Here is a 16,743-nt window from a genome sequence, read left to right as displayed (position 1 = left end):
GAGAAGTCCGTCTGCTGGCACGGGGGCTCTCGTCGTCGATTGCGCGAAAATCGAGAGCGCTCAAGTCGAAAGGGCCTCCGCGCCGTCGCGACCCGTCGCGCCGAAACGACGGGCGGTGCGACGTGAATGCCGCGTCGTACAGCTCGCAGATGCTGGTTCGGTCCGAGTGAGGCTCCTCGTACAGGGTTAAGTTTCGCGTCTCGGTCGCGTCGGAGGGCGTCTCGTCGCGATTGGACGTGACCTCGCTCCGTTCGGAAATGTCGAACGTGAATCTAGCTTCGAACCTGTCCGGACTGAGGAGCGGCGCGGACCGAGAGCAGTCGTCCGCGGGCTGCGCTTCGGAGTCCAGCGGCAGAGGGCGAAAGTTGGATCGCCGCGGGGAGGTGTCCTCGGAGTCGGTGGAGCGGTCGGAGCGCGGCGCGTGGCACACGTGGCGGCGCGTCAGGGCGGGCTGTGAGCCGCAGGGCACGCGCCGGCAGCACGTCCGCTCGTGCCGGACGTCGGAGCCGCTGCTGCCGGTGGACTTGGAGTGCGGAGGTCTCCGTCGCCGGTCGTCCTCCCGCCCGTACAGGGACGTGAAATCTTCTGAGCAAAACTTTTCAAACAGCTCCTGCGAACTCAGACGCGTCGAGCCCGTGGCGTTGTAGAATGCCTCGGTCGGCGAACGTTCGGCGCGCTCGTACAGCGCACTCGAGCTGGCCCGCTTGGACTTGTCCATTAAACCTAACTTATAAATTCTAGGCAGACGACGTTCGAACACGCCCTGCGAGTGGGCGCGCGAGGGCACCCGGAGCGTGAGCGCGGCGTCGCGCCGCTCCAGCGCGCGGTCGGCGGACGCGCCGCGCGCGCTCGCGCTCCCGTTTGTGGGGGTGGACTCCGCCGGCGGGGAGGCGGCGAACTCTGGTTCGTATTCGTCTTCTTCGGGCGTGTCGGTGGACGGCCCGGAGCGCTCGAACGAATGCCGGCACTCGCACTCCTCGTGCTCGTCGGCGTCGCCCTCGTCGAACGAGGGCGCGCGCGGGCCGTGGCCGAACACGCGGCGCCGCTCCTCGGCCAGGCCGTCGTCGCCCTCCATGCGCAGCGAGCGGCGCAGCGGCGGGCGCTCGCGGGGCGGGCGGCGCGGCGCGTCCACAGTGACGGCGTGCGGCAGCGGCGGGCGCGCGGCGGGCACGAGCCGGTCCAGCGACAGGCCGCGCCGGGGCCGCGCGGGCCGCGGGCGCTTGTCCTTGGGCGCCGCCGTGGGGCTGGTCTCCTCCGGCGTGGTCGGCAGCGCGGCGCCGCGCCCGAACTCGATGAACCAGAGCTCGTCCTTGAGTTCGCACTCTCACTTCTTCTCATTCATATCCTTACTCAAATAATGCAGCACGTAGTGCAGGACCAAATCGTAGCAGTATTTATATTCAGTCTGCAAAGAAATAAATAAATGCAGATGCTGTGGCGTGAGGAAATCAAGTAGAACGAAATAGGTAATTGTTAACTGTCTTTCATGTTAAGCTTTGGAATATGGATAGCTTTAAACATAACCTAGCAAAGGACAGTACAGTAGGTGACCAGTGACCACTCACCATGTTCTCGACGAGCTGCGGGCGGTGGCGGCGCACAGTCTTCACCGCCTGGAACACGTCCACCTCCCCGTGCTTGATCACCTGCTCGATGCAGGCGTTGGCGGCGCAGTACACGCCCGCGCGGCTGCGCCCGTCGCTGGGGAAATTATTTACTTCCAAAATTTGGTTCACCATCAGCTTTATTCGAGGGTAGGCCTCCTCGTTATGGGATATGGAGGTTATACCAACCATCGCTGCTCCAATGTGGGTTGGCTGGCTTAGGGTAATAATGAGTCAAATAATTAACAATTTTTGGTAGATAAAGTGAAGTGAAATGACGTTTTCCTAAGCCTAAAGTTGCCTGGTAGAAATCGCGTTAAGCGATAAAGCCGCCTTTTATGAACTACTGAAATACTTTTTTTTTCTCTCTGTATTCTTGGATTTAAACGAAACTTGGTACAATTACTCTTGATACTCCTGGCCAGGTTATAGCATGTTCACTGTTCATCACGCTACGATCAATAGGAGCAGATCAGTGAAGGGATATGTTGGGAAAACCGGAGAAGTTACTTCATTTTTACAGCGATACCTACTACTGTAAGGATTAAATAGGTCTAAGGGCGGACGAAGTCGCGGGCGTCCACTAGTAACAAATAATGTTACTTACGGTGACACAACACACACGGGCCCGTAGTCGGTGCGCTGTCGCCACCTCTCGACCATGTTCATCAGTTCGACGAGAGAATTGGTGGATGAGGGTACTTTATGCCCCATGGGCCAGCATGTCAGCTGGAACAGCTGCACTGTCTTGGGGGGCGCTTTGACCCCCGCCATCAACTCCGTGAGCGATACGATCTGTTGATAATATTTATTATTAATTACACTATTAACAAAACAATGAACAATAATTTTTACCGAGATAAAAAGTAGTCTATCTGTTAATTTAAAGAAAAAATTATTTAGCTCCATTCCAATTGTAAGTCAAATACATCTAGTAGTTTTTACGTGAGTTTCCATCCAAACAAACTTTCGCGTTTAAAATAATTATGAGATTTAACATATCAATAAAGTTTGATTGATTAAATGTACTCGTATTAATCTACCTTATTATATCTATCTATAATATTTCTGTAGGCTAATTGTCACGTTAAAGTTTCTTTTTTTAATAAACTTCATCCCAGTAACAATACCAGACTCAGATTACTGAAACAATCTATTATACGTTGTATAACACACAGATAAAAAATGTATACATCTATGACGTAAATAAAAGACAGATAGATTCTTCCTAACATTAATTCTTTTAATTTTCGCATATTAAAAAAGATAAAATAATTTGGAAATTTCCACCACATGCTTTTAATTCATTAAATAGGTGTTGGTTGGACAATCAGAATAACAAATGGAAAATAAATTATGTCGAAACCGAAAACTTTGGATATTTATCGTTGCAATAAAACTTTAATGGCACATTGGTGTTGACAAAAGAAATACCGTACATAAGTTGCCATATGTTAAACTTTTTAAATATGTGTTTAAGAGAGATGATTATTTATACATGATTTTTAATTTTCAATACTTACTCAAAAATACATATTTTAAAAAAAACATTTAAAATATAAACAAATAAACAGCATTTTATTTGGGCCCACATAAATTTTTGAGCTTACTGATTTATTTATGATCATACTGCTCAAAGTTTTTGTATGTGACGTGATATTCATGGTGATTTAAAAAATCATTTAAAATATAAACAAATAAATAGCATTTTATTTGGGCCCACATGAATTTTTGAGCTTACTGATTTATTTATGATCATACTGCTCAAAGTTTGTTTATGTGAGTCATTCATGGTGTTAGAGAAAATTATAAATGAGGTTGACATTGGAGGTAGGCGATTTCCTTCGAAGCCATCTTTCAGACTTTGGTGCGTCCGATAACAGAAAGTCTGATAGTTGTCCGACAGGGTTATTACTTCATTTCAAATATCGGTCGCAAAGATCGGCTAAGGGATTGCAGGTAATATTTTTTTTAAATTTTTAATCTAATATATAAAATTCTCGTGTCGCGGTGTTCGACATTGAACTCCTCCGAAACGGCTCGACCGATTTTGATGAAATTTTTTGTGCATATTTAGTAGGTCTGAGAATCGGCCAACATCTATTTTTCAAACCCCTAAATGTTAAGGGTAGTCCACCCCTAAATTTTTTTTTTATTTTTTAGGCAAAATTTTTTGTTTTTATTTTTTTATGACACAGCATACAAAAATACATACAACCCTAAATTTTCACCCCTCTACGATCAACCCATACATTTTATTTGTTAATTAAAAACTAAACATACAAATGATTTGTAACTAAAACGTAGTCAATTTGAGCTTTATTGTTATTGTATAAAGTTCATATTAATAATAATTAGAAAACGGGGTAGGGGTAGGGTAGGGGTAGGGTAGGGAGTAGTTGAAAGTTTACATCGAGTTTCACGCGGACGAAGTCGCGGGCATCCGCTAGTAAATCTATAATATCATAATATCAATAATCAAACTTATAACTAAATTGTTGCAGTTAGACGGCAACGGATGTAAATATTGTTACTAACATCGCAAGTTATTTGGTAAGTGAAAAAAGGTCAAAAAAAAAGTATTCTTACTTTCTTGTTAATCCTAAATATCCAAGTCTTTATATTCGTGTAATGGTTGTGAGAGACGTGGTCTATTGTGAACACGGGCCCGTATTTCTTGGAGTGCCGCCCCTCCGGCCAGAAGGGAGGGTATTGTTGCTGGAACAATAACAATCACATTTACTCACTCGTGCGAAAAAGCGTCACTTCCTGTACATGTCAATTGTATTTATTTCGTTGATGCATTTCTGCTGATATCACTCTTTGATGAAGTATTTGTGTATTATATTTATATAATATACTTATAATAAATCTGTAGAGAGGTCAAATCTGTACATGAAATATATGTCCAAAATAACTATCAGGGGGTGATTAGTGATCGTTACTGATGCCAAAAATGCAATCAGTATAATGTTTGTCTGTCTGTCTGTATGTTTATTACAGAAACTACTCGACGGATTTTAACAAAACTTGGTACAAAAATAAAAAAAAACCCTACTGCCTAAGCTGCTCGCACCTAGTCATACGCCTCGCGTGTTTTGTATATCAATTAATAAATAACGTTTTTCTAATTCTAGGTTTTTTTAAATATTGCCATGATATACCATTTTGAAATCCTCTGAATGAGCACTTGATTTTGATACGCATATCGCAATATTAAAAAAAAAAAAAATCACCCCGAGTCTATAGCGTCTCATAAGCGTCGTGTTGGTTTTTAATTTCACCTATCTAAGAACACTTGGGTTAGTAAGACAAATCTATCAATATCTTAACTACGTAAATCTGTTCAGCGGTTTAGAAGTTATGAGATAATAAAGAATATACATATAACCCTTCCAACCCCAAAACCCTTCTTGCAGCCTTTTACACAGTGTAAATAAAAAGTCCTGTAACTTACAGAATTTTTCTGTGGCACACACAGAACCACGACGGCAGCGCACTCATAATCGTACACTAGAGACCAGAATTCTCCTTGCGTTTGTACTAACGGCCATTCCGTCACTATGTACTCTCTGGGCTTTGTGTAACCCTGGAAATTTAAAAACGTTTAACAATGCCGTAACATTTTTTTTTATTCTTTACAAGTTAGCCCAGCCGGGGATCGAATCCAGGACCTCCGTCTTGTAAGTCCAATGCGCATACCACTGCGCCACGGAGGCCGACAAAAAACTATTCAGGTTAAGGCAGAAGCTCTATAGCAGGGATCTTACGGAGCTTCGACTCTGGCTCTGTTAAGTCGGAACTTCCGATTATTATTACACCTTCGGTTCCGACTTCGGCGCCGACACTTTTACATCGGAGGTTTTAATTGGAAGTCGAAGCATAATTTGCTACTTTTATTTCAATTAATTTAATTTCTTGTAATTTAGGAGACATGCCAATTTTTTTCGTTGTTTATGTTTTATTTTATAATTATAAAATAAAATAAATAAAAAAAATATTAAAGAAAGAAAGAAAGAAAGAAAATTATTTTATTTGGACACACACACATACATATTACACAAAAGACAACAAATACTTTAAAACTAAGAAAGTAATTTTAAAAATATAGTGAACTAATAAATTAGAGATATTAAACTAACAAAACTAAATTAAATCCAAAAAAATATATAAAAAAAAAATGATGTTTGTGGTACCAAAATGGTCACCACTCAGCATGTGCTACGCTAGTGATGGATGCACCAGCGCAGCGCTGGTCTTCCGTGGAGCCATGTGGTGACGCGGGCGGGTAAACATTAGACTAACTAATGTTTTTTTTTTTTATTTTTTTTCTTGTATTGTATGTTTCTTTGTGGTGTACATTGTACAATAGAGTATATTTTCATTTCATTCATTTCATTTCATGTTTTATTGGACCGTAAATAAAAAATCTCTCTCCTGGCACCACTTCTGACCCCGCCTCCGACTTCGGTTCTGACTCCGGTTCCGACTCCAATAAATCAAGTTTAAAAACTCCGGCTCCGCCTTCGGTTCCGATAAATAACCTCCGTTACATTCCTGCTCTATAGATTGTTGAATTTGATTGAAATCAAAAGTCTGATCAATAATATGTTACAAATGATAACAATACTCACGTCTACAAACACAGCATTTATGTAGTCTGTAAAACTATTGCCTTGGAAGGATGTCAAATATGGACGAAAATTATCCGCTGAAAACAAATACACATTTAAGTCTCTTTAACAGAAAATTTACCTCTGCAGTCAAGTATGTTTATATTCCGAAGTGAAATTAGTTTATTCAGCAACGTCCATTTCAGATTTTGTCCCATAGTTTTACTCTCAATCAACAACAAAATAAAAACAAAAATCCCATTATAATATCAATACCTTTTTTCATTTTATTAATAAGCGATTAATAAATAACGTTTTTCTAATTGTAGGTTTTTTTAATATAGCCAATGGTCATGATATACTATTTTGAAATCCTCTTGATGATCCCTTGAATTTGATACCCATACCCATATCCCACAAAAAGAAAAAAATAATGTTTTTTTTTCTTTTTGTGGTTTGTTTTTTAGTTTTTAATATTGCGATATGGGTATCCAATTCAAGATGAGATGATTCTCTTCACTTCTACCATCCATACTTAATGCTTTATCTACCGATTTCTTCCATAGTCAATCAAAGAATCCTCCACAATAAATTAAAATAAATAAATATAGCTTGGCAACTTCGTTCGTAACACTCCCTGCGGGAGTGAGAAGTGTTACGGGGGCGTGTAGCGATGAATGGGAAACCCCGCGCACGATTTCACACCTGCGCAGTTTTCCCCCCGTCGCCCGCATATCATGGAAGTGTTATCAACGAACTTGCCAGACTATAACAGCAAATAACTTACGTGGAACTACAAGAACATCTCTATTCTTCTCTCTGTTATCTCCCCTGTGTCCACCGGCGCAGTCGCCTATAGTGAATCTGGGAGTCTGTTTGCAAATCTGCTGATATTCCTTCTGATACTCGTTCAGTTTGGTCACTGGGTCCCTTTGGGACTTTTGTTTCAGTCTTTGTGACAACTCTGATACTGGAAACCAGGAAACACCGCAAACAACGTGCTCCTCTAATGTATCATACACGAATTTATATTGCTCCTATGGAAAAGTCACTAATTTATTCTTATAGGCCTTGGAATTTTCCAACTATTTGAATAATTTCATGGCCTAACATTTTTTAACGAAATTCAATAAAATAAAAGCGATTAACAATTCGACCTGTTTATAACTTTTTCGTGATTTTTTCACAAACTGTTCCGATTTGGATGGGAATTTCTTTTCAAGAATTAATTAGTATATAATATCTAAGTTTTCTTGCAAATAAATTACATATTGTAAATCATACAGTCGATTTGAAAATGACATCAAAATTGCGACACAAGGTCGAAGCTAAGATGTTATTAAAAATATGATAATTGACATAAACGAAAGAAAAATAATTCACGATAAAGCTATATGACGGAAAACTAAGGAAGATTCCTTTCCTCATTCCTTATTTACGAACATATATTGTTATTATGTCTTGACGACATTTTACATAATTTAAAGATAAAACTTTCGTTCATACCTCATTTTCTATAAGGCCTTTTCTGGATTGTCTCAATTTCTTTAAATACCCGAAAACATCAAAGCAGTCTTCTTCTTCAGCTAATTCTAAATTCGCGTCAACTGCTAAATACACTCCCGACCGTCCGCCGCCGTCACTAAAATGAAAATTAAGTGATATTACACCTTTTCGGGACAGCTAATTAAACCGTGACCTCATTAAACCCGAGCAGTTTCCAGTTAATATTTCTTACAAAGCGGTTTTTGCGTTTCTCGCTTTGTCACTTCCCTTACTCCGCAATTTCAGAGGCTCGTTATAAATTAATTTGTAATAACAAAATCTGAATCAAAGGTATTTGAGTCAAAGGAACTTGGTGTCAACTGTGTTTTTGATCTATGAACATGAATATTGAATATATCGTTTATAATAAATGCTGCTTTTAGTGGGTTTATGCAAACAATCCTCTGGGCTACACGAGTTAACTGCCTCTAATTCTGGAGGGGTGGGTTCGAATCCGGTCCGGGGCATGCACCTTTAACTTTTCAGTTGTGTGCATTTTTAAAAAAAATAAATATCACGTGTCTCAAACGGTGAAGGAAAAACATCGTGGAAAGCTACACACCAGAGAATTTTCTTAATTCTCTATGTGTGTGAAGTCTGCCAATCCGCATTGGGCCCGCGTGGTGGACTATTGCCCTAACCCCTCTCATTCTGATAAGAGACTCTATGGAGACAGTAAGCCGCATATGGGTTGATAATGATGCACACAATACTTTAGAACCTTTGACAATTTAATAATATTAGCTTACATTGAACTATCCAGAATACATTTTAGTACAAGCTGGTACTTAATATTCATATTAATAGTCATAGCATATGCGACATAAAATCTCTATAGTAGGAAGGGGCAGGAAAAGCTGATCACCTCCTCTCGTCTTGGCGAATCCCTTAACTCAATTTTAAATTTCTTGATTGGCAATTACTGGACGTATGCTTGTGCTGACCTGAGGCAAAGGTTAAGCTTCTCATGTCCTAAATGCTGATGGCTGGCATAAGCATGGTGACTTTCACCGATGAGGTCTTCAAAAAGAGTTCTACTATCAGAAAAAGCTTCTACGACTATATTCTACAGCCTTTGTTGCTGATGACTCTAGACCGTGTTTCTAAGTCCTTAGGAGGGATCTATCTCTAGGACTAGGAGCGTCCTTCAATGATTGTTTTTTGGGAAGTCCATAGGCCTAAATCCAGCAGTGGAAGTCATCAACTGATAATGATGATGATGTATTTGTTACTTACTTGCAGTGTACAAGCATAGGTCCGATCACAGAGCTGGTCGCAAGTCTCCTCCCCACTACTGCCCTCACTCGCCTCCTGAACTCCAGGAGGGCGTTGCTGAAGGGACATGTGTGGGAGTGCCATTGAGTGTAGTGGAACTGGAGGATAAATCTCTCTTCGACAACCACCTGGGACAACAATACCACGTTACACATTAACATTTCCATCCAAACGATTGAATTGAAAAACTAATTGAGAATTTGGTTCAGAGATAGATAGTACAGCATATAAACTATTTTTAAAGCAGGAGTTTTGAAATTCGAGTCTGTTTTCTTTCTATTTTGTTTGTACGAGTATGTTAGGCGATTATGCGAAGTCTCCTTTATCGACCTTTTTATTTGTTTGAAAGGGATTATGCTAAGATCTGATGATGGAATCCTGGAGAAATCGAGGAGAAATTTTAACCGCCTTCACCGACTTCAAGTAGGTAGATCAAAATATAATGTTATTTTTCGCCATTTGAAGTCGGTTGATTAATAATATAATTTGTATAAAATTTGTATTCGATAATCAATAAGTACGAATTAATTTTTTTTACGGGTTCCGTGGCGCAGTGGACTTACAAGACGGAGATCCTGGGTTTGATCCCCGGCTGGGCCGATTGAGGTTTTCTTAATTGCACCAGGTCAGGCTGGTGGGAGCGATTAAGCGATTTAGCGTTCCGGTACGATGTCGTGTAGAAACCGAAAGGGGTGTGGATTTTCATCCTCCTTTGAACAAGTTAGCCCGTTTCCATCTTAGATTGCATCGTCACTTACCATCAGGTAAGATTGCAGTCTAGGGCTAACTTGTAAAGAATAAAAAAAAGAATAAGACACACACGAGCGTAACCGTGGGTCAAAGTTAGTTAATGAATAATACTCCCGAGGTAATATCACTTTGTGAGTACGAATATGTACACAACTTACTGAAGAGGCTAAATTAAACTAACTTTGTGGAGAGAATATGCAAATACAAGACTAATTCAGAAGACCTTTGCCGTATTAAACATGCGAGAAGTTTACCTCCGACGGTAGTGGTAGGTAGGTATACCTACATAATTGAAAATGCTGTGACTTACCTACACGGACTTTATTTCTATCAGGATTCTTTAAAACCATTATGTACTGTTATTATACTTATTTTTATTTTCCATGTTTAATTGAATATGATTTTCTATTTACTTCCTATGTATATGTTATGCATTAATAAATACTAGCGGACGCTCGCGACTTCGTCCGCATGGAATTTAGTTTCTCACAAATCCCTCGGGAACCATGGATTTTTCCGAGTTATGTGAAAAAAATAATCCCACGCGGGCGATGTAGCGAGCGTCCGCTAGTATCGATACTAATATTATAAAGCTGAAGAGTTTGCTTGTTTGATTGAAGGCGCTAATCTCAGGTACCTGGTCCGATTTGAAAAAATATTTCAGTGTTAGATAGCCCATTTATTGAGGAAGGTTATAGGCTATATATTATCCCCGTATTCTTACGGGAACGGGAACCACGGGTGAAACCACGCGGCGTCAGCTAGTTAAGTATAAAGTATAGATGTAGTACCATGCCGCGTAGAAATCCTGCAGGGTAGACTGGTAGAATACACAAATAGTTCTTCCCTACTAGTCTGCTACCATCTTACAGTGGAATTCATAGACGTTGTAGGGGCTCCCCCAGAGGATCATTCAGCCGCTGAGTGTCGAATTTAGCCTTTATTTGTTTGAGCATTTGACACTTAGCGGGTGAATGATCCCCTGAGGGTGCCCCTATTACGTCTTTGAATACCACTGTTAGATCGCAACATCCATTAACTAGGTAACAACAAGTGCTATCTTTCATTAAATAACAAAAAAAAATGAAAGAATACAGCAGAAGTGGTAAACATTTTCTCTGTTTGCAACACAATATCCCGGCACAGTAAAACGATGCTAAAGCTTCACTTGTGGCAGAGAAATCTTATTTTTCCTTACTTAATATTACGCAGGATTAAATGCCAAGATACTTTGTCTAGCTCGGCGAAACACTCGCAAAAGGTTTTTGTCTCACATTAGCGTCTCTGTCGCTTCGTCCACTATTGTCTTTTATGTTCTTTGTTTAGTTTTGTTTCGTTTCTTTTTTCTTGTCAAATGTCGCTTTTTTATTCAAATTATAATAGTAGAGGAGCCGACTAAGGAATTTTGGGATTTACTTGAGCATGACATGAAAATAAGGAAAGAAACTCTAGACATTGTTGAATACTGCGTAACTATTCTATTTTAATTGTAAAGTCGCAAAACTCCTACTCCTGTAGTTTTCCCACAAGAAAGGGAACTACGCAGCAGGAACCGCGGAGCGTCGACTAGTAATAAATGACAGAATACAACAGAAGTGGTAAACATTTTTTTTGTTTGCAACACAATATCCCCGGCACAGAAAAACGATGCTAAAGCTTCACTTGATGCGTCAGAAAAATCTTATTTTTCCTTACTTAATAGGACGCAGGATTAAATGCCAAGATACTTTGTCTAGCTCGGCGAAACACTCGCAAAAGGTTTTCGTCTCACATTAGTACTCTCTTGCTATGTCCACTATTGTCTTTTATGTTTTTTGTTTCGTTTAGTTTCATTTAAATGATGCATTTTTATTCAAATTATAATAGTAGAGGAGCCGACGACTAATGAACACCTTGCACGTTTTTGAGTTAGGGAGGTGGAAGGTTGTAAAGTTTTAACCGGCCGACTATATAAGGTTATGTATGTACAAATACTAATATTTTAAAAATGTGCAATTTTTAGCTATTAACTGATTTACCCTACTGACTGTACTTGTAAGGTATTTCTAAAGACAGATCATCAATTTTTGTATTATGACGATTTACACTAAACGTGCATGCGTGTTTATAAATAGGTCATAATTGACAGATATATTCGACAACATGTTTATCTACCGCGCTCGAGTAAATTTCAAAATTTTTCCAAATTCCTCTTTTGGGCTCTCAAACTATTTGTATAGTTATGATTATGTTGTAATGGCTCAATTGTTGTAATTTCTTTAATAAAATCCTGATACGTCTCATAGCTGTTATGAATTGCCTATGGTAGGAGCATGAACTCTCAACCATATAGCTTTTGAAAATATATGAAAGCCATTTTATTTAAGGCTCTTGCACTATTTATACCATCTATACTAATATTATAAAGCTGAAGAGTTTGTTTGTTTGGATGAACGCGCTAATCTCAGGAACTACTGGTACGATTTGAAAAATTCTTTCAGTGTTAGATAGCCCATTTATCGAGGAAGGCTATATGCCCCGTATTCCCACGGGAACGGGAATCACGCGGGTGAAACAGCGCGGCGTCAGCTAGTTATTAAATATAGGCCGACGCTCCACGGGGTCAACATCGTAGTTTCCATTTCCATTAAATACATGGATGCAATATAGCCTATTACACTCTCAAATATCTATCGCCTTCAATATCAAATATCAAATATATATCGCCTTCAAGTAGTAAAAAAAAATCCAATAGGTTCAGAGATTAAAACCTACAACACCACACACTTTTCCTATTATACAATACATATTACAATATATTATACAATATTCATTATCATTATATCAGCCGATGGACGTCCACTGCAGGACATAGACCTTTTGTACTTCCAAACATCACGATCCTGAGCTGACATCATTATCCAGGGAATCCCTGCGACTTGCTTGATGTCGTCAGTCCACCTGGTGGGGGGTCGACCAACACTGCGCTTTCTAGTGCGGGGCCGCCATTCCATGATTCCCAACGATTTATAATATTAGTATAGACAAAACATTACACAATACGATATTCACTACACGATCATTAGAACATTTTACTTCAATGATTGCTCGACTTTATCAATCCATTGGCAACTAACAAGTTAGTCACTACTTAGAAGCGACAAAGCGTAATCAAGTTAGGAAAGTTTGTTGTCTAAATCGACTAGAACTTCGTCTCTTGCTCGAGTGCGACTCATATAGTGCCGAAGCGATATCACGAGCACTTAACAACAATATTATAAACGAGTACATCTCGAATCTTATGGGGAAACTCCGTACTTATAAACACTGTGTTCGTTAAGCAAAAGGCATGTTTGAGGGCCTTATGTGGCTTGCACACGCTTGACTCATGTAGACCTTTGTTTAAAAGGTTCAATGTTCTCCCTCTGCCTTGTTTGTATATATTAGAAATATTATTACTAGTTAAAAGATATCCTAAATATTTCAAAAGTTACAATGAGTTAAGTGATGTCAGGCGAAGAAGAAAAGATAAGCTAATAATGCCACCAAAAAGGCTTGACATGTTCGCTAAGAGTGTACATTGTAGTGCAATTTCAATATATAACAAACTACCAGATATCTATAAGATTGACAATGTAAATAGTTTCAAGAGTAAGGTTTCTAAAATGCTTATGGATAAATGTTTCTATAACTTAAATGAGTATTTAAATTACAAATTTTAATGATATTCATTTTTTTTTTTTTTTTTGACGTATGATAAATATTTTGACATAATTTTAATTGACATGTGTGTTTGACATAATTTTAATTGACATTTTAACATTTCACTGGTAATAATTACTTGACTTTGCACTAAATTTAACAAGGTTTAATAATTTTGACAGTATATATTATGACTATTATTTTATTTTATCTGTCACAGTAGTTTTGAGTTACATTTGTCATAATCATTGAATCTTAAAATGTTAAATTGTATAAGCTATTACATTTTTTTATTTGTTTGCTTTTAAATTAGGATTATACATAGTCTATTTAAATTTTTCATACACCAAATTATTATGGTAGAGAGTATCAGGGTCTTATTATATTTAAGTAATCTTTGTAAACCTGCTTTCTGATGAATAAATAAATTATTATTATTATTATTATTATACGGAAGGAAGAAATGGAATAACTTCGAAACCTTTTTACGCTTCATTTCGTAATCTACTTGAAATAAAACCTTCAACCATATCACAAAGCTAATCATTCCTACAGTTATTTTCATTAACACACGGGTAAACCGTGCTACAGTAGTTTTTTTTTTAATTTTTTAGAAGTTCCATGGCAATGCCTACAAAAATTCAATTCATTCCACGCCGATGCAAAAATCGAGTAGCCAATATAATAGGGTAGTTGACTCGTATCAAATTTAAACAATTTTAATTTTGTGTAGTAAACAGAATAAGGGTTTGCAATATATCGATATTAATTAATAAATAAATAAAAATAAAGTTAAGAATTTCATAAAAAAGTCAATTTAAATAAAAATCATGTATTTTATTTTCCAAACGTCAAAAACGTTGTCGTCCATTTTGTGACGTCACGTTTAGTACATCAAGTAATATTTTATTTGATGTATTAAACGTCTAACTAATTGTTAACTAATATTTTGGTCAAACGCTCCGTTTGTAAAGGATTTGTTAACGTGACGTCATAAAATAGTTGAAATATAGACATCATGGCCGACAAGGTCATGGTAAAAAAAATATATATAAAAACTAGCGGACTCGCTCAAGCTTCGCTTTGACTTATTAATTTATTTATTTGCACTTCTTCCCTATCCCTACCTTACACTACCATACTCCTACCCCTACCCCTACCCTACCCCTACCCTACCTCTACTCTACCCCTACCCTACCCCTACCCCTACCCTACCCCTACCCTAGCCCTACCCTACCCCTACCCTAGCCCTACCCTACCCCTACCCTACCGCTACCCTACCCCTACCCTATCCCTATACCATACCCCTACCCTACCACTACCCTATCCTAGGATTTAGGGGTTTGAAAAATAGATGTTGGCCGATTCTCAGACCTACTGAATATGCACAAAAAATTTCATCAAAATCGGTCGAGCCGTTTCGGAGGAGTTCAAGTTCGAACACCGCGACACGAGAATTTTATATATTAGATTGAAATTTCCGTGTAATCACGTCTCGAAAAAATATGATATTTTTTTTCAATTTAGTAAAACGATAATGAACAATTTAGGAACCATTTAATCTAAAATAAATGTCAAGTAGCCTATTAAATAGTCATATTATTTATCAAGTTTTGTTAAGTTCCTTTATGGTCGTAGAAAAAGTATTGTATGCCACTACACGTAATTAGCGATTGTAGCACTCGTGTTGTCTATTGTGCTTTAAAATCACTCGTGCTAACTCGTATTTCCTCGCAAACGAAGTGACGGGCATCTGATGGACTCCGCGCCCCGAAAAAAGTCCCGCGGCTAAAACCTGCACTAAAATTGACAGCGTCTTACACAAATGACAATAAGACCGCCATTACCAAAAAATTACAATGAGCACAGCGCCGCGTGTTTGGGTCTCGTTTCGTGGCGCGGAGTATAGTTGAAGTATGAAAAACTTACATCCTTTTCAGTCTTGTAGAGGCGGAAGGTGCGTATGTGGAAGTTGGCGAGCTCCTCCTCTTGCACGATGCCGACACTGATGTCGCCGTACGACTCGTCCTTCTCCTTGTTGGGCGGCCAGTACTGCACGCACATCACCTGCGCAAACAAGTACTTATATTAGAAAGAAAGAAAGAAAGAAAAAAGCTTTATTAGTGAATTATGCCACACAACACAATTTGTTCTTGAACAATATCCTGCGATGTGTGGCACAACCCAGTAAACGGATTCAACTCAGCATAATGCTGCATACTCTTTAAATAATGTGCGTACTGATAATGGAAATCCGTTGGGGAACGAAAATAATTGATGTAGCCCAAACTCAGACTAATTAGATAAAGACCTGCCTCGCAAGACATTATTTTTCTGTCAAAATATATGATCAACGATCTTATGCGATTATACACATTGTCTCTATAGAATCGATGTTTCATAGGTTACAATCGTGTCCGTCGGTTAAAAACCTCCGTAAAAATACCTTTTTGTGTAGTTAAATGGTGTAAAAAACGAACAAAAACTGCTAGTTTAGTATAAGATGATTGACGGCCTCCGTGGCGCAGTGGTATGCGCATTGGATTTACAAGACGGAGGTCCTGGGTTCGATCCCCGGCTGGGCAGATTGAGATTTTCTTAATTTGTCCAGGTCTGGCTGGTGGGAGGCTTCGGCCGTGGCTAGTAACCACCCTACCGGCAAAGACGTACCGCCAAGCGATTTAGCGTTCCGGTACGATGCCGTGTAGAAACCGAAAGGGGTGTGGATTTTCATCCTCCTCCTAACAAGTTAGCTCGCTTCCATCTTAGACTGCATCATCAATTACCATCAGGTGAGATTGTAGTCAAGGGCTAACTTGTATAGAATAAAAAAAAAAAAAAAAGATATGTATGAAATCTAAGCTCGTTTTTCTTAGAAAATGGCAGAAAATTTTGTTCGTGAATTTGGGTGCGATACTAGTCCTTATGTATTTAGTCTGAGAGCCCAAAGGATTAGCAAACTGAAGTGGCAGTGGGCGGACCATATCTATAGTAGAACAGTAGTAGTAGAGTAGACGTGTTCTGGAGTGGAGACCTCGTACCAGCAAACGCAGTGTAGGACGCCCTCCAGCTAGATGGTCCGACGACATCAAGAAGGTAGTGGGAAGTGGCTGGATGAGGAAGGTGGTGGTGGCGCGCTCTCGGAAAGGCCTGTGTCCAGCAGTGGACGAATACATGCTTGATTGATCGATAATGCAAACACGCGTACGTTCAAGATACGCGTAGTCAGTTTACGCGTATCCGGAACGTCATGTCTTCGCCACATCCATACTTGC

The 16,743-nt window shown here is 39.5% G+C and overlaps 1 protein-coding gene across 1 annotated transcript in view; it reads right to left on the bottom strand.

The window, feature by feature from the left end:
- Positions 1–1,265: 1,265 nt before the first annotated feature.
- The window catches only part of LOC112052114 (receptor-type tyrosine-protein phosphatase kappa), a 161,524-nt gene continuing 146,046 nt past the window's right edge, over positions 1,266–16,743 (bottom strand). Inside the window, exons 7-16 of the mRNA XM_052887713.1 lie at positions 15,398–15,535; positions 8,999–9,165; positions 7,724–7,859; positions 7,005–7,254; positions 6,239–6,315; positions 5,062–5,193; positions 4,194–4,322; positions 2,212–2,399; positions 1,566–1,701; positions 1,266–1,405 (exon numbers count right to left, since the gene is read on the bottom strand). Of these exons, the coding sequence (XP_052743673.1) occupies positions 1,325–1,405; positions 1,566–1,701; positions 2,212–2,399; positions 4,194–4,322; positions 5,062–5,193; positions 6,239–6,315; positions 7,005–7,254; positions 7,724–7,859; positions 8,999–9,165; positions 15,398–15,535 (1,434 nt within the window). The 3' untranslated portion in view covers positions 1,266–1,324. The remainder of the gene's footprint in view (positions 1,406–1,565; positions 1,702–2,211; positions 2,400–4,193; positions 4,323–5,061; positions 5,194–6,238; positions 6,316–7,004; positions 7,255–7,723; positions 7,860–8,998; positions 9,166–15,397; positions 15,536–16,743) is intronic.

Source organism: Bicyclus anynana, chromosome 20, assembly GCF_947172395.1.
Source record: "Bicyclus anynana chromosome 20, ilBicAnyn1.1, whole genome shotgun sequence".
Lineage (NCBI taxonomy): Eukaryota > Metazoa > Arthropoda > Insecta > Lepidoptera > Nymphalidae > Bicyclus > Bicyclus anynana.
Note: the sequence above shows the minus strand (reverse complement) of the source record. Positions and strands in the feature narration are given on the sequence as shown.